The sequence below is a fragment of the Sphaerodactylus townsendi genome, linkage group LG11 (genome assembly GCF_021028975.2).
Source record: "Sphaerodactylus townsendi isolate TG3544 linkage group LG11, MPM_Stown_v2.3, whole genome shotgun sequence".
In the NCBI taxonomy this organism is placed as follows: domain Eukaryota; kingdom Metazoa; phylum Chordata; class Lepidosauria; order Squamata; family Sphaerodactylidae; genus Sphaerodactylus; species Sphaerodactylus townsendi.
The window spans coordinates 77,672,874-77,695,952 of record NC_059435.1 but is presented as its reverse complement, the minus strand read 5'-3'; the positions used below and the strand labels follow the sequence as shown (position 1 = coordinate 77,695,952).

Genomic DNA, 23,079 nt, shown 5'->3' with positions numbered 1-23,079 from the left:
GGGTGGGGGGGGGGGGGGGTGGGGGGGGGGGGGGGTGGGGGGGGGGGGGGGTGGGGGGGGGGGGGGGTGGGGGGGGGGGGGGGTGGGGGGGGGGGGGGGTGGGGGGGGGGGGGGGTGGGGGGGGGGGGGGGTGGGGGGGGGGGGGGGTGGGGGGGGGGGGGGGTGGGGGGGGGGGGGGGTGGGGGGGGGGGGGGGTGGGGGGGGGGGGGGGTGGGGGGGGGGGGGGGTGGGGGGGGGGGGGGGTGGGGGGGGGGGGGGGTGGGGGGGGGGGGGGGTGGGGGGGGGGGGGGGTGGGGGGGGGGGGGGGTGGGGGGGGGGGGGGGTGGGGGGGGGGGGGGGTGGGGGGGGGGGGGGGTGGGGGGGGGGGGGGGTGGGGGGGGGGGGGGGTGGGGGGGGGGGGGGGTGGGGGGGGGGGGGGGTGGGGGGGGGGGGGGGTGGGGGGGGGGGGGGGTGGGGGGGGGGGGGGGTGGGGGGGGGGGGGGGTGGGGGGGGGGGGGGGTGGGGGGGGGGGGGGGTGGGGGGGGGGGGGGGTGGGGGGGGGGGGGGGTGGGGGGGGGGGGGGGTGGGGGGGGGGGGGGGTGGGGGGGGGGGGGGGTGGGGGGGGGGGGGGGTGGGGGGGGGGGGGGGTGGGGGGGGGGGGGGGTGGGGGGGGGGGGGGGTGGGGGGGGGGGGGGGTGGGGGGGGGGGGGGGTGGGGGGGGGGGGGGGTGGGGGGGGGGGGGGGTGGGGGGGGGGGGGGGTGGGGGGGGGGGGGGGTGGGGGGGGGGGGGGGTGGGGGGGGGGGGGGGTGGGGGGGGGGGGGGGTGGGGGGGGGGGGGGGTGGGGGGGGGGGGGGGTGGGGGGGGGGGGGGGTGGGGGGGGGGGGGGGTGGGGGGGGGGGGGGGTGGGGGGGGGGGGGGGTGGGGGGGGGGGGGGGTGGGGGGGGGGGGGGGTGGGGGGGGGGGGGGGTGGGGGGGGGGGGGGGTGGGGGGGGGGGGGGGTGGGGGGGGGGGGGGGTGGGGGGGGGGGGGGGTGGGGGGGGGGGGGGGTGGGGGGGGGGGGGGGTGGGGGGGGGGGGGGGTGGGGGGGGGGGGGGGTGGGGGGGGGGGGGGGTGGGGGGGGGGGGGGGTGGGGGGGGGGGGGGGTGGGGGGGGGGGGGGGTGGGGGGGGGGGGGGGTGGGGGGGGGGGGGGGTGGGGGGGGGGGGGGGTGGGGGGGGGGGGGGGTGGGGGGGGGGGGGGGTGGGGGGGGGGGGGGGTGGGGGGGGGGGGGGGTGGGGGGGGGGGGGGGTGGGGGGGGGGGGGGGTGGGGGGGGGGGGGGGTGGGGGGGGGGGGGGGTGGGGGGGGGGGGGGGTGGGGGGGGGGGGGGGTGGGGGGGGGGGGGGGTGGGGGGGGGGGGGGGTGGGGGGGGGGGGGGGTGGGGGGGGGGGGGGGTGGGGGGGGGGGGGGGTGGGGGGGGGGGGGGGTGGGGGGGGGGGGGGGTGGGGGGGGGGGGGGGTGGGGGGGGGGGGGGGTGGGGGGGGGGGGGGGTGGGGGGGGGGGGGGGTGGGGGGGGGGGGGGGTGGGGGGGGGGGGGGGTGGGGGGGGGGGGGGGTGGGGGGGGGGGGGGGTGGGGGGGGGGGGGGGTGGGGGGGGGGGGGGGTGGGGGGGGGGGGGGGTGGGGGGGGGGGGGGGTGGGGGGGGGGGGGGGTGGGGGGGGGGGGGGGTGGGGGGGGGGGGGGGTGGGGGGGGGGGGGGGTGGGGGGGGGGGGGGGTGGGGGGGGGGGGGGGTGGGGGGGGGGGGGGGTGGGGGGGGGGGGGGGTGGGGGGGGGGGGGGGTGGGGGGGGGGGGGGGTGGGGGGGGGGGGGGGTGGGGGGGGGGGGGGGTGGGGGGGGGGGGGGGTGGGGGGGGGGGGGGGTGGGGGGGGGGGGGGGTGGGGGGGGGGGGGGGTGGGGGGGGGGGGGGGTGGGGGGGGGGGGGGGTGGGGGGGGGGGGGGGTGGGGGGGGGGGGGGGTGGGGGGGGGGGGGGGTGGGGGGGGGGGGGGGTGGGGGGGGGGGGGGGTGGGGGGGGGGGGGGGTGGGGGGGGGGGGGGGTGGGGGGGGGGGGGGGTGGGGGGGGGGGGGGGTGGGGGGGGGGGGGGGTGGGGGGGGGGGGGGGTGGGGGGGGGGGGGGGTGGGGGGGGGGGGGGGTGGGGGGGGGGGGGGGTGGGGGGGGGGGGGGGTGGGGGGGGGGGGGGGTGGGGGGGGGGGGGGGTGGGGGGGGGGGGGGGTGGGGGGGGGGGGGGGTGGGGGGGGGGGGGGGTGGGGGGGGGGGGGGGTGGGGGGGGGGGGGGGTGGGGGGGGGGGGGGGTGGGGGGGGGGGGGGGTGGGGGGGGGGGGGGGTGGGGGGGGGGGGGGGTGGGGGGGGGGGGGGGTGGGGGGGGGGGGGGGTGGGGGGGGGGGGGGGTGGGGGGGGGGGGGGGTGGGGGGGGGGGGGGGTGGGGGGGGGGGGGGGTGGGGGGGGGGGGGGGTGGGGGGGGGGGGGGGTGGGGGGGGGGGGGGGTGGGGGGGGGGGGGGGTGGGGGGGGGGGGGGGTGGGGGGGGGGGGGGGTGGGGGGGGGGGGGGGTGGGGGGGGGGGGGGGTGGGGGGGGGGGGGGGTGGGGGGGGGGGGGGGTGGGGGGGGGGGGGGGTGGGGGGGGGGGGGGGTGGGGGGGGGGGGGGGTGGGGGGGGGGGGGGGTGGGGGGGGGGGGGGGTGGGGGGGGGGGGGGGTGGGGGGGGGGGGGGGTGGGGGGGGGGGGGGGTGGGGGGGGGGGGGGGTGGGGGGGGGGGGGGGTGGGGGGGGGGGGGGGTGGGGGGGGGGGGGGGTGGGGGGGGGGGGGGGTGGGGGGGGGGGGGGGTGGGGGGGGGGGGGGGTGGGGGGGGGGGGGGGTGGGGGGGGGGGGGGGTGGGGGGGGGGGGGGGTGGGGGGGGGGGGGGGTGGGGGGGGGGGGGGGTGGGGGGGGGGGGGGGTGGGGGGGGGGGGGGGTGGGGGGGGGGGGGGGTGGGGGGGGGGGGGGGTGGGGGGGGGGGGGGGTGGGGGGGGGGGGGGGTGGGGGGGGGGGGGGGTGGGGGGGGGGGGGGGTGGGGGGGGGGGGGGGTGGGGGGGGGGGGGGGTGGGGGGGGGGGGGGGTGGGGGGGGGGGGGGGTGGGGGGGGGGGGGGGTGGGGGGGGGGGGGGGTGGGGGGGGGGGGGGGTGGGGGGGGGGGGGGGTGGGGGGGGGGGGGGGTGGGGGGGGGGGGGGGTGGGGGGGGGGGGGGGTGGGGGGGGGGGGGGGTGGGGGGGGGGGGGGGTGGGGGGGGGGGGGGGTGGGGGGGGGGGGGGGTGGGGGGGGGGGGGGGTGGGGGGGGGGGGGGGTGGGGGGGGGGGGGGGTGGGGGGGGGGGGGGGTGGGGGGGGGGGGGGGTGGGGGGGGGGGGGGGTGGGGGGGGGGGGGGGTGGGGGGGGGGGGGGGTGGGGGGGGGGGGGGGTGGGGGGGGGGGGGGGTGGGGGGGGGGGGGGGTGGGGGGGGGGGGGGGTGGGGGGGGGGGGGGGTGGGGGGGGGGGGGGGTGGGGGGGGGGGGGGGTGGGGGGGGGGGGGGGTGGGGGGGGGGGGGGGTGGGGGGGGGGGGGGGTGGGGGGGGGGGGGGGTGGGGGGGGGGGGGGGTGGGGGGGGGGGGGGGTGGGGGGGGGGGGGGGTGGGGGGGGGGGGGGGTGGGGGGGGGGGGGGGTGGGGGGGGGGGGGGGTGGGGGGGGGGGGGGGTGGGGGGGGGGGGGGGTGGGGGGGGGGGGGGGTGGGGGGGGGGGGGGGTGGGGGGGGGGGGGGGTGGGGGGGGGGGGGGGTGGGGGGGGGGGGGGGTGGGGGGGGGGGGGGGTGGGGGGGGGGGGGGGTGGGGGGGGGGGGGGGTGGGGGGGGGGGGGGGTGGGGGGGGGGGGGGGTGGGGGGGGGGGGGGGTGGGGGGGGGGGGGGGTGGGGGGGGGGGGGGGTGGGGGGGGGGGGGGGTGGGGGGGGGGGGGGGTGGGGGGGGGGGGGGGTGGGGGGGGGGGGGGGTGGGGGGGGGGGGGGGTGGGGGGGGGGGGGGGTGGGGGGGGGGGGGGGTGGGGGGGGGGGGGGGTGGGGGGGGGGGGGGGTGGGGGGGGGGGGGGGTGGGGGGGGGGGGGGGTGGGGGGGGGGGGGGGTGGGGGGGGGGGGGGGTGGGGGGGGGGGGGGGTGGGGGGGGGGGGGGGTGGGGGGGGGGGGGGGTGGGGGGGGGGGGGGGTGGGGGGGGGGGGGGGTGGGGGGGGGGGGGGGTGGGGGGGGGGGGGGGTGGGGGGGGGGGGGGGTGGGGGGGGGGGGGGGTGGGGGGGGGGGGGGGTGGGGGGGGGGGGGGGTGGGGGGGGGGGGGGGTGGGGGGGGGGGGGGGTGGGGGGGGGGGGGGGTGGGGGGGGGGGGGGGTGGGGGGGGGGGGGGGTGGGGGGGGGGGGGGGTGGGGGGGGGGGGGGGTGGGGGGGGGGGGGGGTGGGGGGGGGGGGGGGTGGGGGGGGGGGGGGGTGGGGGGGGGGGGGGGTGGGGGGGGGGGGGGGTGGGGGGGGGGGGGGGTGGGGGGGGGGGGGGGTGGGGGGGGGGGGGGGTGGGGGGGGGGGGGGGTGGGGGGGGGGGGGGGTGGGGGGGGGGGGGGGTGGGGGGGGGGGGGGGTGGGGGGGGGGGGGGGTGGGGGGGGGGGGGGGTGGGGGGGGGGGGGGGTGGGGGGGGGGGGGGGTGGGGGGGGGGGGGGGTGGGGGGGGGGGGGGGTGGGGGGGGGGGGGGGTGGGGGGGGGGGGGGGTGGGGGGGGGGGGGGGTGGGGGGGGGGGGGGGTGGGGGGGGGGGGGGGTGGGGGGGGGGGGGGGTGGGGGGGGGGGGGGGTGGGGGGGGGGGGGGGTGGGGGGGGGGGGGGGTGGGGGGGGGGGGGGGTGGGGGGGGGGGGGGGTGGGGGGGGGGGGGGGTGGGGGGGGGGGGGGGTGGGGGGGGGGGGGGGTGGGGGGGGGGGGGGGTGGGGGGGGGGGGGGGTGGGGGGGGGGGGGGGTGGGGGGGGGGGGGGGTGGGGGGGGGGGGGGGTGGGGGGGGGGGGGGGTGGGGGGGGGGGGGGGTGGGGGGGGGGGGGGGTGGGGGGGGGGGGGGGTGGGGGGGGGGGGGGGTGGGGGGGGGGGGGGGTGGGGGGGGGGGGGGGTGGGGGGGGGGGGGGGTGGGGGGGGGGGGGGGTGGGGGGGGGGGGGGGTGGGGGGGGGGGGGGGTGGGGGGGGGGGGGGGTGGGGGGGGGGGGGGGTGGGGGGGGGGGGGGGTGGGGGGGGGGGGGGGTGGGGGGGGGGGGGGGTGGGGGGGGGGGGGGGTGGGGGGGGGGGGGGGTGGGGGGGGGGGGGGGTGGGGGGGGGGGGGGGTGGGGGGGGGGGGGGGTGGGGGGGGGGGGGGGTGGGGGGGGGGGGGGGTGGGGGGGGGGGGGGGTGGGGGGGGGGGGGGGTGGGGGGGGGGGGGGGTGGGGGGGGGGGGGGGTGGGGGGGGGGGGGGGTGGGGGGGGGGGGGGGTGGGGGGGGGGGGGGGTGGGGGGGGGGGGGGGTGGGGGGGGGGGGGGGTGGGGGGGGGGGGGGGTGGGGGGGGGGGGGGGTGGGGGGGGGGGGGGGTGGGGGGGGGGGGGGGTGGGGGGGGGGGGGGGTGGGGGGGGGGGGGGGTGGGGGGGGGGGGGGGTGGGGGGGGGGGGGGGTGGGGGGGGGGGGGGGTGGGGGGGGGGGGGGGTGGGGGGGGGGGGGGGTGGGGGGGGGGGGGGGTGGGGGGGGGGGGGGGTGGGGGGGGGGGGGGGTGGGGGGGGGGGGGGGTGGGGGGGGGGGGGGGTGGGGGGGGGGGGGGGTGGGGGGGGGGGGGGGTGGGGGGGGGGGGGGGTGGGGGGGGGGGGGGGTGGGGGGGGGGGGGGGTGGGGGGGGGGGGGGGTGGGGGGGGGGGGGGGTGGGGGGGGGGGGGGGTGGGGGGGGGGGGGGGTGGGGGGGGGGGGGGGTGGGGGGGGGGGGGGGTGGGGGGGGGGGGGGGTGGGGGGGGGGGGGGGTGGGGGGGGGGGGGGGTGGGGGGGGGGGGGGGTGGGGGGGGGGGGGGGTGGGGGGGGGGGGGGGTGGGGGGGGGGGGGGGTGGGGGGGGGGGGGGGTGGGGGGGGGGGGGGGTGGGGGGGGGGGGGGGTGGGGGGGGGGGGGGGTGGGGGGGGGGGGGGGTGGGGGGGGGGGGGGGTGGGGGGGGGGGGGGGTGGGGGGGGGGGGGGGTGGGGGGGGGGGGGGGTGGGGGGGGGGGGGGGTGGGGGGGGGGGGGGGTGGGGGGGGGGGGGGGTGGGGGGGGGGGGGGGTGGGGGGGGGGGGGGGTGGGGGGGGGGGGGGGTGGGGGGGGGGGGGGGTGGGGGGGGGGGGGGGTGGGGGGGGGGGGGGGTGGGGGGGGGGGGGGGTGGGGGGGGGGGGGGGTGGGGGGGGGGGGGGGTGGGGGGGGGGGGGGGTGGGGGGGGGGGGGGGTGGGGGGGGGGGGGGGTGGGGGGGGGGGGGGGTGGGGGGGGGGGGGGGTGGGGGGGGGGGGGGGTGGGGGGGGGGGGGGGTGGGGGGGGGGGGGGGTGGGGGGGGGGGGGGGTGGGGGGGGGGGGGGGTGGGGGGGGGGGGGGGTGGGGGGGGGGGGGGGTGGGGGGGGGGGGGGGTGGGGGGGGGGGGGGGTGGGGGGGGGGGGGGGTGGGGGGGGGGGGGGGTGGGGGGGGGGGGGGGTGGGGGGGGGGGGGGGTGGGGGGGGGGGGGGGTGGGGGGGGGGGGGGGTGGGGGGGGGGGGGGGTGGGGGGGGGGGGGGGTGGGGGGGGGGGGGGGTGGGGGGGGGGGGGGGTGGGGGGGGGGGGGGGTGGGGGGGGGGGGGGGTGGGGGGGGGGGGGGGTGGGGGGGGGGGGGGGTGGGGGGGGGGGGGGGTGGGGGGGGGGGGGGGTGGGGGGGGGGGGGGGTGGGGGGGGGGGGGGGTGGGGGGGGGGGGGGGTGGGGGGGGGGGGGGGTGGGGGGGGGGGGGGGTGGGGGGGGGGGGGGGTGGGGGGGGGGGGGGGTGGGGGGGGGGGGGGGTGGGGGGGGGGGGGGGTGGGGGGGGGGGGGGGTGGGGGGGGGGGGGGGTGGGGGGGGGGGGGGGTGGGGGGGGGGGGGGGTGGGGGGGGGGGGGGGTGGGGGGGGGGGGGGGTGGGGGGGGGGGGGGGTGGGGGGGGGGGGGGGTGGGGGGGGGGGGGGGTGGGGGGGGGGGGGGGTGGGGGGGGGGGGGGGTGGGGGGGGGGGGGGGTGGGGGGGGGGGGGGGTGGGGGGGGGGGGGGGTGGGGGGGGGGGGGGGTGGGGGGGGGGGGGGGTGGGGGGGGGGGGGGGTGGGGGGGGGGGGGGGTGGGGGGGGGGGGGGGTGGGGGGGGGGGGGGGTGGGGGGGGGGGGGGGTGGGGGGGGGGGGGGGTGGGGGGGGGGGGGGGTGGGGGGGGGGGGGGGTGGGGGGGGGGGGGGGTGGGGGGGGGGGGGGGTGGGGGGGGGGGGGGGTGGGGGGGGGGGGGGGTGGGGGGGGGGGGGGGTGGGGGGGGGGGGGGGTGGGGGGGGGGGGGGGTGGGGGGGGGGGGGGGTGGGGGGGGGGGGGGGTGGGGGGGGGGGGGGGTGGGGGGGGGGGGGGGTGGGGGGGGGGGGGGGTGGGGGGGGGGGGGGGTGGGGGGGGGGGGGGGTGGGGGGGGGGGGGGGTGGGGGGGGGGGGGGGTGGGGGGGGGGGGGGGTGGGGGGGGGGGGGGGTGGGGGGGGGGGGGGGTGGGGGGGGGGGGGGGTGGGGGGGGGGGGGGGTGGGGGGGGGGGGGGGTGGGGGGGGGGGGGGGTGGGGGGGGGGGGGGGTGGGGGGGGGGGGGGGTGGGGGGGGGGGGGGGTGGGGGGGGGGGGGGGTGGGGGGGGGGGGGGGTGGGGGGGGGGGGGGGTGGGGGGGGGGGGGGGTGGGGGGGGGGGGGGGTGGGGGGGGGGGGGGGTGGGGGGGGGGGGGGGTGGGGGGGGGGGGGGGTGGGGGGGGGGGGGGGTGGGGGGGGGGGGGGGTGGGGGGGGGGGGGGGTGGGGGGGGGGGGGGGTGGGGGGGGGGGGGGGTGGGGGGGGGGGGGGGTGGGGGGGGGGGGGGGTGGGGGGGGGGGGGGGTGGGGGGGGGGGGGGGTGGGGGGGGGGGGGGGTGGGGGGGGGGGGGGGTGGGGGGGGGGGGGGGTGGGGGGGGGGGGGGGTGGGGGGGGGGGGGGGTGGGGGGGGGGGGGGGTGGGGGGGGGGGGGGGTGGGGGGGGGGGGGGGTGGGGGGGGGGGGGGGTGGGGGGGGGGGGGGGTGGGGGGGGGGGGGGGTGGGGGGGGGGGGGGGTGGGGGGGGGGGGGGGTGGGGGGGGGGGGGGGTGGGGGGGGGGGGGGGTGGGGGGGGGGGGGGGTGGGGGGGGGGGGGGGTGGGGGGGGGGGGGGGTGGGGGGGGGGGGGGGTGGGGGGGGGGGGGGGTGGGGGGGGGGGGGGGTGGGGGGGGGGGGGGGTGGGGGGGGGGGGGGGTGGGGGGGGGGGGGGGTGGGGGGGGGGGGGGGTGGGGGGGGGGGGGGGTGGGGGGGGGGGGGGGTGGGGGGGGGGGGGGGTGGGGGGGGGGGGGGGTGGGGGGGGGGGGGGGTGGGGGGGGGGGGGGGTGGGGGGGGGGGGGGGTGGGGGGGGGGGGGGGTGGGGGGGGGGGGGGGTGGGGGGGGGGGGGGGTGGGGGGGGGGGGGGGTGGGGGGGGGGGGGGGTGGGGGGGGGGGGGGGTGGGGGGGGGGGGGGGTGGGGGGGGGGGGGGGTGGGGGGGGGGGGGGGTGGGGGGGGGGGGGGGTGGGGGGGGGGGGGGGTGGGGGGGGGGGGGGGTGGGGGGGGGGGGGGGTGGGGGGGGGGGGGGGTGGGGGGGGGGGGGGGTGGGGGGGGGGGGGGGTGGGGGGGGGGGGGGGTGGGGGGGGGGGGGGGTGGGGGGGGGGGGGGGTGGGGGGGGGGGGGGGTGGGGGGGGGGGGGGGTGGGGGGGGGGGGGGGTGGGGGGGGGGGGGGGTGGGGGGGGGGGGGGGTGGGGGGGGGGGGGGGTGGGGGGGGGGGGGGGTGGGGGGGGGGGGGGGTGGGGGGGGGGGGGGGTGGGGGGGGGGGGGGGTGGGGGGGGGGGGGGGTGGGGGGGGGGGGGGGTGGGGGGGGGGGGGGGTGGGGGGGGGGGGGGGTGGGGGGGGGGGGGGGTGGGGGGGGGGGGGGGTGGGGGGGGGGGGGGGTGGGGGGGGGGGGGGGTGGGGGGGGGGGGGGGTGGGGGGGGGGGGGGGTGGGGGGGGGGGGGGGTGGGGGGGGGGGGGGGTGGGGGGGGGGGGGGGTGGGGGGGGGGGGGGGTGGGGGGGGGGGGGGGTGGGGGGGGGGGGGGGTGGGGGGGGGGGGGGGTGGGGGGGGGGGGGGGTGGGGGGGGGGGGGGGTGGGGGGGGGGGGGGGTGGGGGGGGGGGGGGGTGGGGGGGGGGGGGGGTGGGGGGGGGGGGGGGTGGGGGGGGGGGGGGGTGGGGGGGGGGGGGGGTGGGGGGGGGGGGGGGTGGGGGGGGGGGGGGGTGGGGGGGGGGGGGGGTGGGGGGGGGGGGGGGTGGGGGGGGGGGGGGGTGGGGGGGGGGGGGGGTGGGGGGGGGGGGGGGTGGGGGGGGGGGGGGGTGGGGGGGGGGGGGGGTGGGGGGGGGGGGGGGTGGGGGGGGGGGGGGGTGGGGGGGGGGGGGGGTGGGGGGGGGGGGGGGTGGGGGGGGGGGGGGGTGGGGGGGGGGGGGGGTGGGGGGGGGGGGGGGTGGGGGGGGGGGGGGGTGGGGGGGGGGGGGGGTGGGGGGGGGGGGGGGTGGGGGGGGGGGGGGGTGGGGGGGGGGGGGGGTGGGGGGGGGGGGGGGTGGGGGGGGGGGGGGGTGGGGGGGGGGGGGGGTGGGGGGGGGGGGGGGTGGGGGGGGGGGGGGGTGGGGGGGGGGGGGGGTGGGGGGGGGGGGGGGTGGGGGGGGGGGGGGGTGGGGGGGGGGGGGGGTGGGGGGGGGGGGGGGTGGGGGGGGGGGGGGGTGGGGGGGGGGGGGGGTGGGGGGGGGGGGGGGTGGGGGGGGGGGGGGGTGGGGGGGGGGGGGGGTGGGGGGGGGGGGGGGTGGGGGGGGGGGGGGGTGGGGGGGGGGGGGGGTGGGGGGGGGGGGGGGTGGGGGGGGGGGGGGGTGGGGGGGGGGGGGGGTGGGGGGGGGGGGGGGTGGGGGGGGGGGGGGGTGGGGGGGGGGGGGGGTGGGGGGGGGGGGGGGTGGGGGGGGGGGGGGGTGGGGGGGGGGGGGGGTGGGGGGGGGGGGGGGTGGGGGGGGGGGGGGGTGGGGGGGGGGGGGGGTGGGGGGGGGGGGGGGTGGGGGGGGGGGGGGGTGGGGGGGGGGGGGGGTGGGGGGGGGGGGGGGTGGGGGGGGGGGGGGGTGGGGGGGGGGGGGGGTGGGGGGGGGGGGGGGTGGGGGGGGGGGGGGGTGGGGGGGGGGGGGGGTGGGGGGGGGGGGGGGTGGGGGGGGGGGGGGGTGGGGGGGGGGGGGGGTGGGGGGGGGGGGGGGTGGGGGGGGGGGGGGGTGGGGGGGGGGGGGGGTGGGGGGGGGGGGGGGTGGGGGGGGGGGGGGGTGGGGGGGGGGGGGGGTGGGGGGGGGGGGGGGTGGGGGGGGGGGGGGGTGGGGGGGGGGGGGGGTGGGGGGGGGGGGGGGTGGGGGGGGGGGGGGGTGGGGGGGGGGGGGGGTGGGGGGGGGGGGGGGTGGGGGGGGGGGGGGGTGGGGGGGGGGGGGGGTGGGGGGGGGGGGGGGTGGGGGGGGGGGGGGGTGGGGGGGGGGGGGGGTGGGGGGGGGGGGGGGTGGGGGGGGGGGGGGGTGGGGGGGGGGGGGGGTGGGGGGGGGGGGGGGTGGGGGGGGGGGGGGGTGGGGGGGGGGGGGGGTGGGGGGGGGGGGGGGTGGGGGGGGGGGGGGGTGGGGGGGGGGGGGGGTGGGGGGGGGGGGGGGTGGGGGGGGGGGGGGGTGGGGGGGGGGGGGGGTGGGGGGGGGGGGGGGTGGGGGGGGGGGGGGGTGGGGGGGGGGGGGGGTGGGGGGGGGGGGGGGTGGGGGGGGGGGGGGGTGGGGGGGGGGGGGGGTGGGGGGGGGGGGGGGTGGGGGGGGGGGGGGGTGGGGGGGGGGGGGGGTGGGGGGGGGGGGGGGTGGGGGGGGGGGGGGGTGGGGGGGGGGGGGGGTGGGGGGGGGGGGGGGTGGGGGGGGGGGGGGGTGGGGGGGGGGGGGGGTGGGGGGGGGGGGGGGTGGGGGGGGGGGGGGGTGGGGGGGGGGGGGGGTGGGGGGGGGGGGGGGTGGGGGGGGGGGGGGGTGGGGGGGGGGGGGGGTGGGGGGGGGGGGGGGTGGGGGGGGGGGGGGGTGGGGGGGGGGGGGGGTGGGGGGGGGGGGGGGTGGGGGGGGGGGGGGGTGGGGGGGGGGGGGGGTGGGGGGGGGGGGGGGTGGGGGGGGGGGGGGGTGGGGGGGGGGGGGGGTGGGGGGGGGGGGGGGTGGGGGGGGGGGGGGGTGGGGGGGGGGGGGGGTGGGGGGGGGGGGGGGTGGGGGGGGGGGGGGGTGGGGGGGGGGGGGGGTGGGGGGGGGGGGGGGTGGGGGGGGGGGGGGGTGGGGGGGGGGGGGGGTGGGGGGGGGGGGGGGTGGGGGGGGGGGGGGGTGGGGGGGGGGGGGGGTGGGGGGGGGGGGGGGTGGGGGGGGGGGGGGGTGGGGGGGGGGGGGGGTGGGGGGGGGGGGGGGTGGGGGGGGGGGGGGGTGGGGGGGGGGGGGGGTGGGGGGGGGGGGGGGTGGGGGGGGGGGGGGGTGGGGGGGGGGGGGGGTGGGGGGGGGGGGGGGTGGGGGGGGGGGGGGGTGGGGGGGGGGGGGGGTGGGGGGGGGGGGGGGTGGGGGGGGGGGGGGGTGGGGGGGGGGGGGGGTGGGGGGGGGGGGGGGTGGGGGGGGGGGGGGGTGGGGGGGGGGGGGGGTGGGGGGGGGGGGGGGTGGGGGGGGGGGGGGGTGGGGGGGGGGGGGGGTGGGGGGGGGGGGGGGTGGGGGGGGGGGGGGGTGGGGGGGGGGGGGGGTGGGGGGGGGGGGGGGTGGGGGGGGGGGGGGGTGGGGGGGGGGGGGGGTGGGGGGGGGGGGGGGTGGGGGGGGGGGGGGGTGGGGGGGGGGGGGGGTGGGGGGGGGGGGGGGTGGGGGGGGGGGGGGGTGGGGGGGGGGGGGGGTGGGGGGGGGGGGGGGTGGGGGGGGGGGGGGGTGGGGGGGGGGGGGGGTGGGGGGGGGGGGGGGTGGGGGGGGGGGGGGGTGGGGGGGGGGGGGGGTGGGGGGGGGGGGGGGTGGGGGGGGGGGGGGGTGGGGGGGGGGGGGGGTGGGGGGGGGGGGGGGTGGGGGGGGGGGGGGGTGGGGGGGGGGGGGGGTGGGGGGGGGGGGGGGTGGGGGGGGGGGGGGGTGGGGGGGGGGGGGGGTGGGGGGGGGGGGGGGTGGGGGGGGGGGGGGGTGGGGGGGGGGGGGGGTGGGGGGGGGGGGGGGTGGGGGGGGGGGGGGGTGGGGGGGGGGGGGGGTGGGGGGGGGGGGGGGTGGGGGGGGGGGGGGGTGGGGGGGGGGGGGGGTGGGGGGGGGGGGGGGTGGGGGGGGGGGGGGGTGGGGGGGGGGGGGGGTGGGGGGGGGGGGGGGTGGGGGGGGGGGGGGGTGGGGGGGGGGGGGGGTGGGGGGGGGGGGGGGTGGGGGGGGGGGGGGGTGGGGGGGGGGGGGGGTGGGGGGGGGGGGGGGTGGGGGGGGGGGGGGGTGGGGGGGGGGGGGGGTGGGGGGGGGGGGGGGTGGGGGGGGGGGGGGGTGGGGGGGGGGGGGGGTGGGGGGGGGGGGGGGTGGGGGGGGGGGGGGGTGGGGGGGGGGGGGGGTGGGGGGGGGGGGGGGTGGGGGGGGGGGGGGGTGGGGGGGGGGGGGGGTGGGGGGGGGGGGGGGTGGGGGGGGGGGGGGGTGGGGGGGGGGGGGGGTGGGGGGGGGGGGGGGTGGGGGGGGGGGGGGGTGGGGGGGGGGGGGGGTGGGGGGGGGGGGGGGTGGGGGGGGGGGGGGGTGGGGGGGGGGGGGGGTGGGGGGGGGGGGGGGTGGGGGGGGGGGGGGGTGGGGGGGGGGGGGGGTGGGGGGGGGGGGGGGTGGGGGGGGGGGGGGGTGGGGGGGGGGGGGGGTGGGGGGGGGGGGGGGTGGGGGGGGGGGGGGGTGGGGGGGGGGGGGGGTGGGGGGGGGGGGGGGTGGGGGGGGGGGGGGGTGGGGGGGGGGGGGGGTGGGGGGGGGGGGGGGTGGGGGGGGGGGGGGGTGGGGGGGGGGGGGGGTGGGGGGGGGGGGGGGTGGGGGGGGGGGGGGGTGGGGGGGGGGGGGGGTGGGGGGGGGGGGGGGTGGGGGGGGGGGGGGGTGGGGGGGGGGGGGGGAGGGGGGGGGGGGGGGTGGGGGGGGGGGGGGGTGGGGGGGGGGGGGGGTGGGGGGGGGGAGGGGGGGGGGGGGGGGGTGGGGGGGGGGGGGGGGGGGGGGGGGGGGGGGGGGGGGGAGGGGGGGGAGGGGGGGGGGGGGGGGGGGGGGGAGGGTGGGGGGGGGGGGGGGGGGGGGGGGAAGGGGGTTACGAGGGGGGAGGTGGGGGGGGGGGGGGGAAAGGGGGGGGGATAGGGGGGGGGGGGGGTGGGAGGGGGGGGGGTTGGGGGGGGGGATGGGAATTGTAGTCCATAACATCTGGAGTGCCAAAGGTTCGCCACCACGGCTGTAGGGGGTTCCAGAACAAGTTGTCCTTTGTAGCCAAGATCAGCTGTGATGGATCAGGCTCTGGGTGTTTTTAAGGGGTGGAGGGGGGGCGGTTGCTGCTGCAGGAAAACAAAATTCAGCTTCCAGCAAACCATCACAATGGAGACTTTCAACATGACCGGAATTCAGAGGGTTTCCTTCCCCGGTGCCAGGCCGGCTGCCAGGCACACAAAGGATGGCCTCGGTGCCCAGATAGACCACGGAGGCCAGGTTCTTTCTCCGCTATTTATTTTCCTTGCCCATCTCAAAAAGGCTGTCCAATAAAGCTGCCGGAGGTGTGGGAAAGGGCAGCCGAAACAATCAAGCGGTTGAAGCTCTTTTCCCACACTGACAGGCGAAAGTGCTCAGGCTTTTTACTCAATTTAGGAAAAAAGATAACTGAGGAGGGGACAGGTGTATAAACGGGCGCTTGTGGAGAAAAGCAGAGAACGTGCTCCTTCCCGGTACAACTGGGTCACTCAGTGCAATTGGCTCAGGGTAATGGATTCACAGCAGGCGAGCCAGAGAGAGAGAGGGAGAGCGCTTCGTGCCTGGAACTAATTCATGCCACTACGTGGGGTGGTGGCCACTGACTCGGGCCATTCAGAAGGAAGGTGGATCCAGTTCCAGGTCTAGCAATATCTGATTGCTAAATGGGACCTCCAAGAACACAATACTAGAACCAGGGGGCATTCATTAAAAATGCTGGGGGGAAGAATTAGGACTAATAAAAGGAAACACTTCTTCACGCAATGTGTGATTGGTGTTTGGAATATGCTGCCACAGGAGGTGGTTATGGCCACTAACCTGGATAGCTTTAAAAGGGGCTTGGACAGATTTATGGAGGAGAAGTCGATTTATGGCTACCAATCTTGATCCTCTTTGATCTGAGATTGCAAATGCCTTAACAGACCAGGTGATCGGGAGCAACAGCCGCAGAAGGCCATTGCGTTCACATCCTACATGTGAGCTCCCAAAGGCACCTGGTGGGCCACTGCGAGTAGCAGAGTGCTGGACTAGATGGACTTTGGTCTGATCCAGCTGGCTTGTTCTTATGTTCTTATGTTCTTAACACGCCAGGAAGGGGGGCAGGACTGCCAATCCCAGAGTGGGAGGTACCTGGAGATTCCGGACAAAGCTTGCGGGGGGCAGAGTTTGGAGAGCACGGGGGGCCTCAGTGGGGTATGTGAGCATAAGGTCCCCCCTCCGAGGCAGCCGTTTTCTCCAGGGAAACAGGTCTGTGTGGTCTGGGGAGCAAATGCAATTGCTGGAGGTCTCCTGACCCCACCTGGAGATTGGCAGCGGTAGATTTGCAGTTAAACAGTGGTCCTCAGCATCAGTTAAGTTGCCTGTGGATCCTTGGCTGCTGGCTTTCAGTGTGTCCCAGCAGGCTCAGTTGGAGAGAGCAGTCCAAGGGGCAGGTCTTCTGAAGCACTTGACAGTTACAAACTCCTCCTTCCCTAGTGAATTCCGCCGGATACTCTTTAAAGCAGGGATTCTCGTTTGACTTGAACAAAGGCACCTTCCTTATGAGGAGAGGCTGCAGCGTTTGGGACTCTTGAGTCTGGAGAGGAGACGTCTGAGGGGGGATCTGATTGAAGTCTATAAAATTGTGCATGGGATAGAAAATGTGGACAGAGAGAAATTGTTCTCTCTTTCTCACAATACTAGAACCAGGGGGCATTCATTGAAAATGCTGGAGGGGAAGAATTAGGACTAATAAAAGGAAACACTTCTTCACGCAATGTGTGATAGGTGTTTGGAATATGCTGCCACAGGAGGTGGTGAGGGCCACTCACCTGGATAGCTTTAAAAGGGGCTTGGACAGATTTATGGAGGAGAAGTCAATCTATGGCTCCCAATCTTGATCCTCCTTGATCTCAGATTGCAAATGCCTTAGCAGACCAGGTGCGCAGGAGCAGGAGCAGCAGCAGAAGGCCATTGCTTTCACATCCTGCACGTGAGCTCCCAAAGGCACCTGGTGGGCGACTGTGAGTAGCAGAGAGCTGGACTAGATGGACTCTGGTCTGATCCAGCTGGCTTGTTCTTATGTTCTTAAGGGCTGAAGGGGCAACAGCACCCCTCCCTCCCCGGAGGCCGGCTCCAGTGCTGCCCTGCGTCAGCCACCTGAGACTCTTTGGCCCCTTTTTCTGTGCTGGGAGCAGCTGAGTCCTGAGCTGAGCTTTAGATGCTTTCCCACATTTGCCACTGTTTTGGTTCACACCTGGGAAGGAGCAGCTGAGATGCAAGACCTCACAGGCTCTGCTGGGCACCCCAGTGAGTGGGCAAAGGTGGAGTCCTTTGCCCAGGTCTTAGCTTGGTAGCAAGCATTCCAGTCTGCATCAGTGGGGCTGAGTGATCTTGCTGTCAGAGTCTGGAAAGGCTTGAGGCCTGAAGCATCGCTTGGGCCCCCCTTCTCCTGCTCTGCTGTCGGCATTTTGTGAATCTGCCCCTAACCCAGCAGCTCATATTTCTACCGTGTTTCCCCAAATATAATTTTTTTATTTATTTATTTATGGGTTTTGTATACCGCCCAACCCCCGGACAGTGTCTTATATTAATTTCTGCTCCCAAAGATACGCTATGTCTTATTTTCCGGGGATGTCTTATATTTCTGTGTTCTGTTCGTTAGGCATGCTTCCAAACAAAAACTTTGCTACGTCTTACTTTTGGGGGATGCCTTATATTTCTTACTTCAGCAAAACCTCTACTACGTCTTATTTTCCGGGGATGTCTTATATTTCTGTGTTCTGTTCGTTAGGCATGCTTCCAAACAAAAACTTTATACGATCTTTACTTTTTTTTTGAGGGATGCCTTTATATTTCTTACTTCAGCAAAACCTCTACTACCACAGTCTCTATTTTCCGGGGATGTCTCTTATATTTCTACATAGTGTTCTGTTCGTCAGGCATGCTTCCAAACAAAAACTTTGCTACGTCTTACTTTTGGGGGATGCCTTATATTTCGCACTTCAGCAAAACCTCTACTACGTCTTATTTTCCGGGGATGTCTTATATTTCTGTATTCTGTTCGTCAGGCATGCTTCCAAACAAAAACTTTGCTACGTCTTACTTTCGGGGGATGCCTTATATTTCGCACTTCAGCAAAACCTCTACTACGTCTTATTTTCCGGGGATGTCTTATATTCGGGGAAACAGGGTAGGTCTATCTAACTGATCCAGGCATTTGATAGGAGCATCTGTTAGAATAAAAGAATGAGGGTAGAGCGTCTAGATCAGGGGTCCCCAAACTACGGCCCGGGGGCCAAATGTGGCCCCTTGAAGGCATTTATCCGGCCCGCCAGGCATGGCAGTGATGGCTGCTAGGGAGGAAAGAACCCAGGAAGATACCTGATCCTGGGTTAGATGGAATGCTTCATTGGAAAAGTTCTGCTTTTTTTACAGGGGAAGGTATTCCACAGCCTCCCCAACAATATTTGGAGCCCACCCTGTACTTGACATACTTTGGTCACGGTTCTAAAAATAGACCATGACAGAAAGGCTGAAAGGTGAAATCAAACATTTTACAATCATTTGTGCATAGGAATTTGTTCATAGTTTTTTTTAGTCCGGCCCTCCAACAGTCTGAGGGACAGTGAACTGGCCCCCTGTTTAAAAAGTTTGGGGACCCCTGGTCTAGATTGAGGGATGTAATTGTACCTTTCTATTCTGCATTGGTTAGACCTCACCTGGAATATTGTGTACAGTTCTGGGCACCGCAACTCAAGAAGGATATTGACAAGCTGGAACGGGTCCAGAGCAGCCAAAATGGTCAATGGTCTGGAACCATGCCCTACAAGCAGAGACCTGGGGAGCTGGGGATGTTTCGTCTGGAGAAGCAAAGATTCGGGGGGGGGGGGATAGCTATGTTTAAATATTTGAAGGGATGCCATGGTGAAGAGGGAGCAAGCTCATTTTCTGCCACCTCCGAGACCCGGACATGGAGTAATGGGTTCAAGGTTCAATGGTGAAGAAAAAGAGATGGAGTAATGGGTTCAAGGTGAAGGAAAAGAGATTCCACCTAAACATCAGGAAGAACTTCCTGACCATCAGGGCTGTTTGACAGTGGAATGCATGGCCTCGGACTGTGGTGGAGTCTCCTCCTTTGGAGGTTTTTAAACAGAGGCTGGATGGCCATCTGATGGGAGTGCTTTGATTGTATTGTTCCTGCATTGCAGGGGATTGGATTTGATGGCCCTGGGGATCTCTTCCAACTCTGTGATTCCAAGGGCTTCGTGGCTTGGTTTCAGGATGGGTGTCATGGCATGAATATGTCCTCTCCTTTTCCCTGTAGCTGGAGCAGCAGAGGCAGCAGCTGCTGACGGAGCGCCAGAACTTCCACATGGAGCAGCTGAAATACGCGGAGCTTCGCGCCCGCCAGCAGCTGGAGCAGCAGCACAACCAGAACGCCCAGCAGTCCCACCAGCATTCCAGCGGCCCAGGCATGAACCCTCTGGGCACGTCCGGGCATCCAGGCCTGATGGCACCCCAGCAACCTCCTCCGTATCCCATGATGCACCACCAGATGCCTCCTCCTCACCCTCCTCAGCCAGGTAAGGGTGGGAAGCCAGGCGTGGCTAAGCGAGGTCAGGTCGGAATCCTGCCAGGACATTGGAATTTAGAACTCAGGACTGAGGAACGTAATTATGTTGGGTTGGATCCCATACCGCTGTGAACGGGGCAAGAATGTGAGCCAGTGTGGAGAAGTGGTTTGATTCCCCACTCCTCCACCTGAGTGGCGGAGGCTTATCTGGTGAACCTGATGTGCTTCCACACTCCTACATTCCTGCTGGGTGACCTTGGGCTAGTCACAGTTCTCTCGGAACTCTCTCAAGCCGCATGCACCTCACCAGGTGTCTGTTGTGGGGAGAGGAAGGGAAAGGAGCTTGTAGGCCCCTTGAGTCTTCTTACAGGAGAGAAGGGTGGGATATAAATAAATGTGCCTGGGAGATCTAGATCCGAATTGCTGCTCCTGCCCTGGGTCCACGCACTCACATCCTAGCCCACCTCACAGGTAGTTTCAAACGCTACCCCTGTTGTTCGGCATCCCTTAGGACCGTCAGCTCACTTTCTGCTGTTCGCATTTTGTGAATCCGTGAAAGTGAATCTGCCACTGGCCCAGGAGCTCAGACTTCCAGGTCTGTTTTTAACTGATCCAGACATTTGATAGGAGCATCTCTTAGAAGCTTGATCTGAGCACGGGAGCACTTTAGTGGGGAACCAGATTTTCAGGGCATCAGGTGTCAAGAGTCAGAGCTGCCTTCGTCGGGCCTGAGCAGGAATGGAGATCTAAGTCTTTTCCTCGCAGTCTGAATAAGTTCCCAGAAGCTCCTCTGGTTCTCTCTCGTCTGCAAAACCTCTTGCAGAAGTAATTAACATGCAGCTGACCGTGTAGTCAGGAGAGGGGCCCTGTGAACAGCCTTCAAGGAGGGGTTCCAAAGACCAGGTGATCTTTCTTGCAGGGTGTGGACAGAGAAGGCTGGAAAGTGGTTTGCATGTCCAAAGTTCAGAGACACGTTGGACTTAGTTTTAACTTACTGGCTACAAGACTGTTTTACCTTATGGCGCAGTGTCTTTGCTGTTCTTGTGAGCATTTGGAGTCACCTTGGTGGCCGTGAAGCAGAACTCTGGCCAAGATGAGTGGCTTGGTCCAGTGGGGCCCGTCTTCCATTTACGCATCACAAAGAAGGATTCCACGGAAGTTGTCACTGTGGTCCAAGCTGGCGGTGTGGCTGCTGTGGTGGCACAGAAACATCTCCAAAAACGTTTTCTGTGTTCTGGTTCTCTGCATCAGCTACTCATTCTACACCATCTTGATCTGAGCTGCTGCTGCTCCTCAGGTGGCTCCGTTGTCCTGCTTCCTCTCTGGACGAGAGCTTGCTGCTGTGGCCCCACAGCCAGCGCAAAGCCAGGTCTGGTGAGGCGCTGCCTCCATGCGGCTGCTTGTGGGTCTGTGGCCACACCGTGTCTTGCCTTTTAGCACCAGAAACAAAACAAAACCCCTGATGCATCTGGCTTCTGGGGAGATTGTTGCCAGAGGAAGGTGGGCAACCGGCAGGGGCACAGGCTCAGTGGAGGAGCACCTGCTTCCGGTCCCTGGCATGTCCAGGTCAATGATCTGGCCATCGGTGGTGTGAAAGACCTGGGGCCAAGACCCTGGAAAGTAGCTGTCCCCACAGCACAAGGATCTACGCTCCGTTCATGAAGTTAAGCTGTGGCCATCATTTTGTGAGTGGCTCCGCCTTCTGCGGCTGCCATTTTGTTTCTGCATGCACCATGCCACTTCAGAATTCCAAATGTGCTCCCAGGCTTTAAAAGACTGGAATAGACAATGCGGACCTCGGTGGACTGATGGTAGAAGTAAAAGAGTTTTGGATTTATACCCCTCTTTCTGTCCTGTGAGGAGACCAGGGGCCTTTCCCCACTCAAAGCTATCCCCCCTATGCCGCGCGCTGCTCTCAGCGCACAGCATCCCTGCCGCGCGCCCGGGCGTCCCCACGACCCCGCGCTCTGTTCAGGGTCATCAAAAGGCGCCGTTTTCTCCAGCGCCAGGGATACCGTGCACTGAGGGGGCGCGACCGCGGCAGCATCGGGATGGCTTCGCTGTGGCCGCCCCTGCCGTGGGGAGTGCCCGAGGACCCCGCGCTACTTGAAGAGAGTAGCGCGGGGCTTAAGGTACGTGGGGAAAGGCCCTAAAAGGGGCTTACAAACTCCTTTTCCCTTCCTCTCCCCACACCAGACACCTTGCGAGGTGGGTGGGGCTGAGAGAGTTCGGAGAGAACTGTGACTGGCCTAAGGTCACCCAGCAGGAAAATAGGAGTGGAGAATCAAACCTGGTTCACCAGAAAAGACTCTGCCTCTCATGTGGAAGAGTGGGGAATCAAACCTGGTTCTCCAGACTAGAGTCCACCTGCTCTTAACCACTGCGCCATGCTGGCTGTCTGGGGTGATTCAGTGTAAGGCAGCTTCATGGATTCATGTGAGCTGGCTGTGGTCATCCTCAAAATAGACCTGCCTGCTGAAGGCAGTGGATGAGAGGGGCCGAGAAGGGAGGCCGGGAGGGCACTGACCCCACTTGACCTCTGGGAGGGCAGGGTTGGAAGGGGCTGCCTGACTTTTGCCCGGATTCCCAGCAGCTATTATCTAACAGACTCGGCTTGCCTCTTTGTGACAAATAAAAAGCCGCCCTGTTCACTCAGCTGAACACAGAGAGATGTGCGAAGCTGAATGTTGTTTAAGTGACTGGCAGGGCTGGGAAACCGCTCCGAATAAGGAGACCGAAGGGACCCATAAAACATTTATTGGCCAAGAAAGCAAAGAAGAGCCGCGCTTTATAGTCCTCTACAATCCCTCACGCAACCAGCAAAGAGGGCCTTTCCTCCTGTCTGACTTTCTGCAAGCAGCAGGAAGTAAAGCTGCCAGGCAGCTCCCTGGTCTGGCCTGGGCCTCGATGAGGACAGTTTTGGTGTTCCCAGGCAGGTGGTCTGAACCTGAGCAGAGCCTGTTGCCTTAAACAGTCCCCATTCCGCCCCCCTGGCCAGTGGAGCTCTGGGGGATAGGATTGACCTCTGGCTGCAGGGCGGGAAGTGATTCCATCTTTTCCGGAGGCAACAAAACAAATACCCTTCTTGAGCTTCTGTCTGCAATAGAAGCTTAATGTTGCTTTTTGTGTTTCCAGCATCCACACAGTGATGTTGTGTATGCCACAGCCACTGGGATGAGGGGCATCACTTTCCCCATCAGGCGGCTACACAGCACGCAGTCAGTGTGCTGAAGCCCTCCCCCTGCACAGTCGTCCCAATCCAGATTGCGTTCTGCTGCGCTTTTACACGAAATGCCACCAGGGACTTGCAGCTGTGGTTGGCAAGCTCTGGAAAAATGTAACCGGCAGCTGCGCAGAGGCAGGCAAGGGCAGACATGTCCCTTACCTTGAGAACCCCATAAGGAAGTTGGCTGCAGTTTGATAGTTCTTTTGGCCCTTGGCATCACAAGAGGGGCAAGCAGCGGCGGCGGCCCAAAGGCAAAGAGGGCAGGCTGTGGCCGACTATTAGGTCTCAGACCTTGAAGCAATAAATGGACTCTGTATTGTTGATCAGCAGCGTTTATTGATCGGCATCGAAGCGCCCAGCTGGACAAAGCCTGTTCTGGAGAACCCTTTCTTCCGATGCTAGTCCCCCACCCCCACCCCATTTTCCCAAGAAATGTCAGAAAGAGTTAGTTTGGAGCTGAGGTGTGTTCCCTACCCAAGGTTGGCGACAGACAGAGATAGAGAGCCACCTGGCATTTTGCCCCCACAAGATAACGGAAACAATCCCAGTTCTCACAAGACCAAAGCGTCAGGGGAAAGCCTAGTTATCTACTCAATGTGTGAAGCCATAAAGTAAAGATCAAGGAAAGACTGCTCCAGAATGGCAGTGGTAACAAGTAGCAGGCTGTTTACATACATCCTGTAGCAATTGAGTCAGGAATGCATCTCAATCACCTGTATACAATCCCCCTGACACCGGCCCTTGATCCTAGCTCAGATGGGGCTTTGGGAGACTATGGATGCTTCCCTCCCAAACTGCTGAGCAGCTGGGTGGTCAGTGGGAAAGAAAGTGGAGCCATCCCTCAGCTTGGGGGGATGAGTGGGACAGCATCCAAGTAGGACAGCAAACCTCGGTCCTTGGGATGCCCTGGGTGTGAAGCCATCGTTCTCCCGGGCTCATCAGGCACATTTCAGGCTGTCCGATCTTGCAGCTTTTGGCCCTCGTGCTTCAACCTGTTCCCCCTCATCCTTCCCCATGTTGCAAAGGATCCTGCCACACCCTTCAGCGAATGGGGGGTGCAGCCGTTTGGGGGTGCAAAATGTCTTTTACTGGGCCTGGCTCCTACTCTGGGTATATTAAACAGATCAGCAAATATATACAGTCAAACCAATACTAAAAAATCTGAGGCCAGCCAAGCCTAAGAAACATGGACAGTATATATAGTGACACAAGGCAATGAACTAATTGGTATATGCAATTAGTTTGAGTATAAAGTCAATAGATAATTCATACACCGTTCATAAAGATTATTCATAAAGATATATTGTGATTATATTATATTATAAGGTAATAACAAAACATACAATGAGGGCACATAGGCAACCTAAGAAACGTAATGGGACTGTACTTAGTAGCAAATTCTCAAAAGCATTGTAGAAGATGTCATAAACATTGTACATAAGGCAAGAAACCGGTAACATTCATATTGCGTTCCAATAAATTGAAAGAGCCAGTATCACCAATATTCAATGAGTAAAAAAATCCTACTCTGGGTAGCAAGTTTGACTGGTGTCTCTTAACTCAACAATAACCTGCTAAAAGCTGCCTG

General features: G+C 76.2%; 2 protein-coding genes across 2 annotated transcripts in view; both read left to right on the top strand.

Annotated features, from left to right (window-relative positions):
• Positions 1–16,046, top strand: part of LOC125440668 (SWI/SNF complex subunit SMARCC1-like) — a 92,660-nt gene extending 76,614 nt beyond the window's left edge. Inside the window, exons 21-22 of the mRNA XM_048510527.1 lie at positions 14,803–14,904; positions 15,888–16,046. Coding sequence (XP_048366484.1) covers positions 14,803–14,904; positions 15,888–16,046 — 261 coding nt within the window. The remainder of the gene's footprint in view (positions 1–14,802; positions 14,905–15,887) is intronic.
• Positions 16,047–17,982: 1,936 nt separating this feature from the next.
• On the top strand, positions 17,983–18,412 carry LOC125441176 (SWI/SNF complex subunit SMARCC1-like). The gene has a single exon (XM_048511555.1). It carries the CDS (start codon positions 18,065–18,067, stop codon positions 18,395–18,397), a length of 333 nt encoding a protein of 110 aa, XP_048367512.1. The 5' UTR covers positions 17,983–18,064; the 3' UTR covers positions 18,398–18,412.
• The last annotated feature ends 4,667 nt before the right edge of the window (positions 18,413–23,079 follow it).

Excerpts from the sequence above, each read along its gene's own strand:
- LOC125441176 (XM_048511555.1), top strand. The coding sequence starts at position 18,065 with ATGGAGCAGCTGAAATACGCGGAGCTTCGCGCCCGCCAGCAGCTGGAG.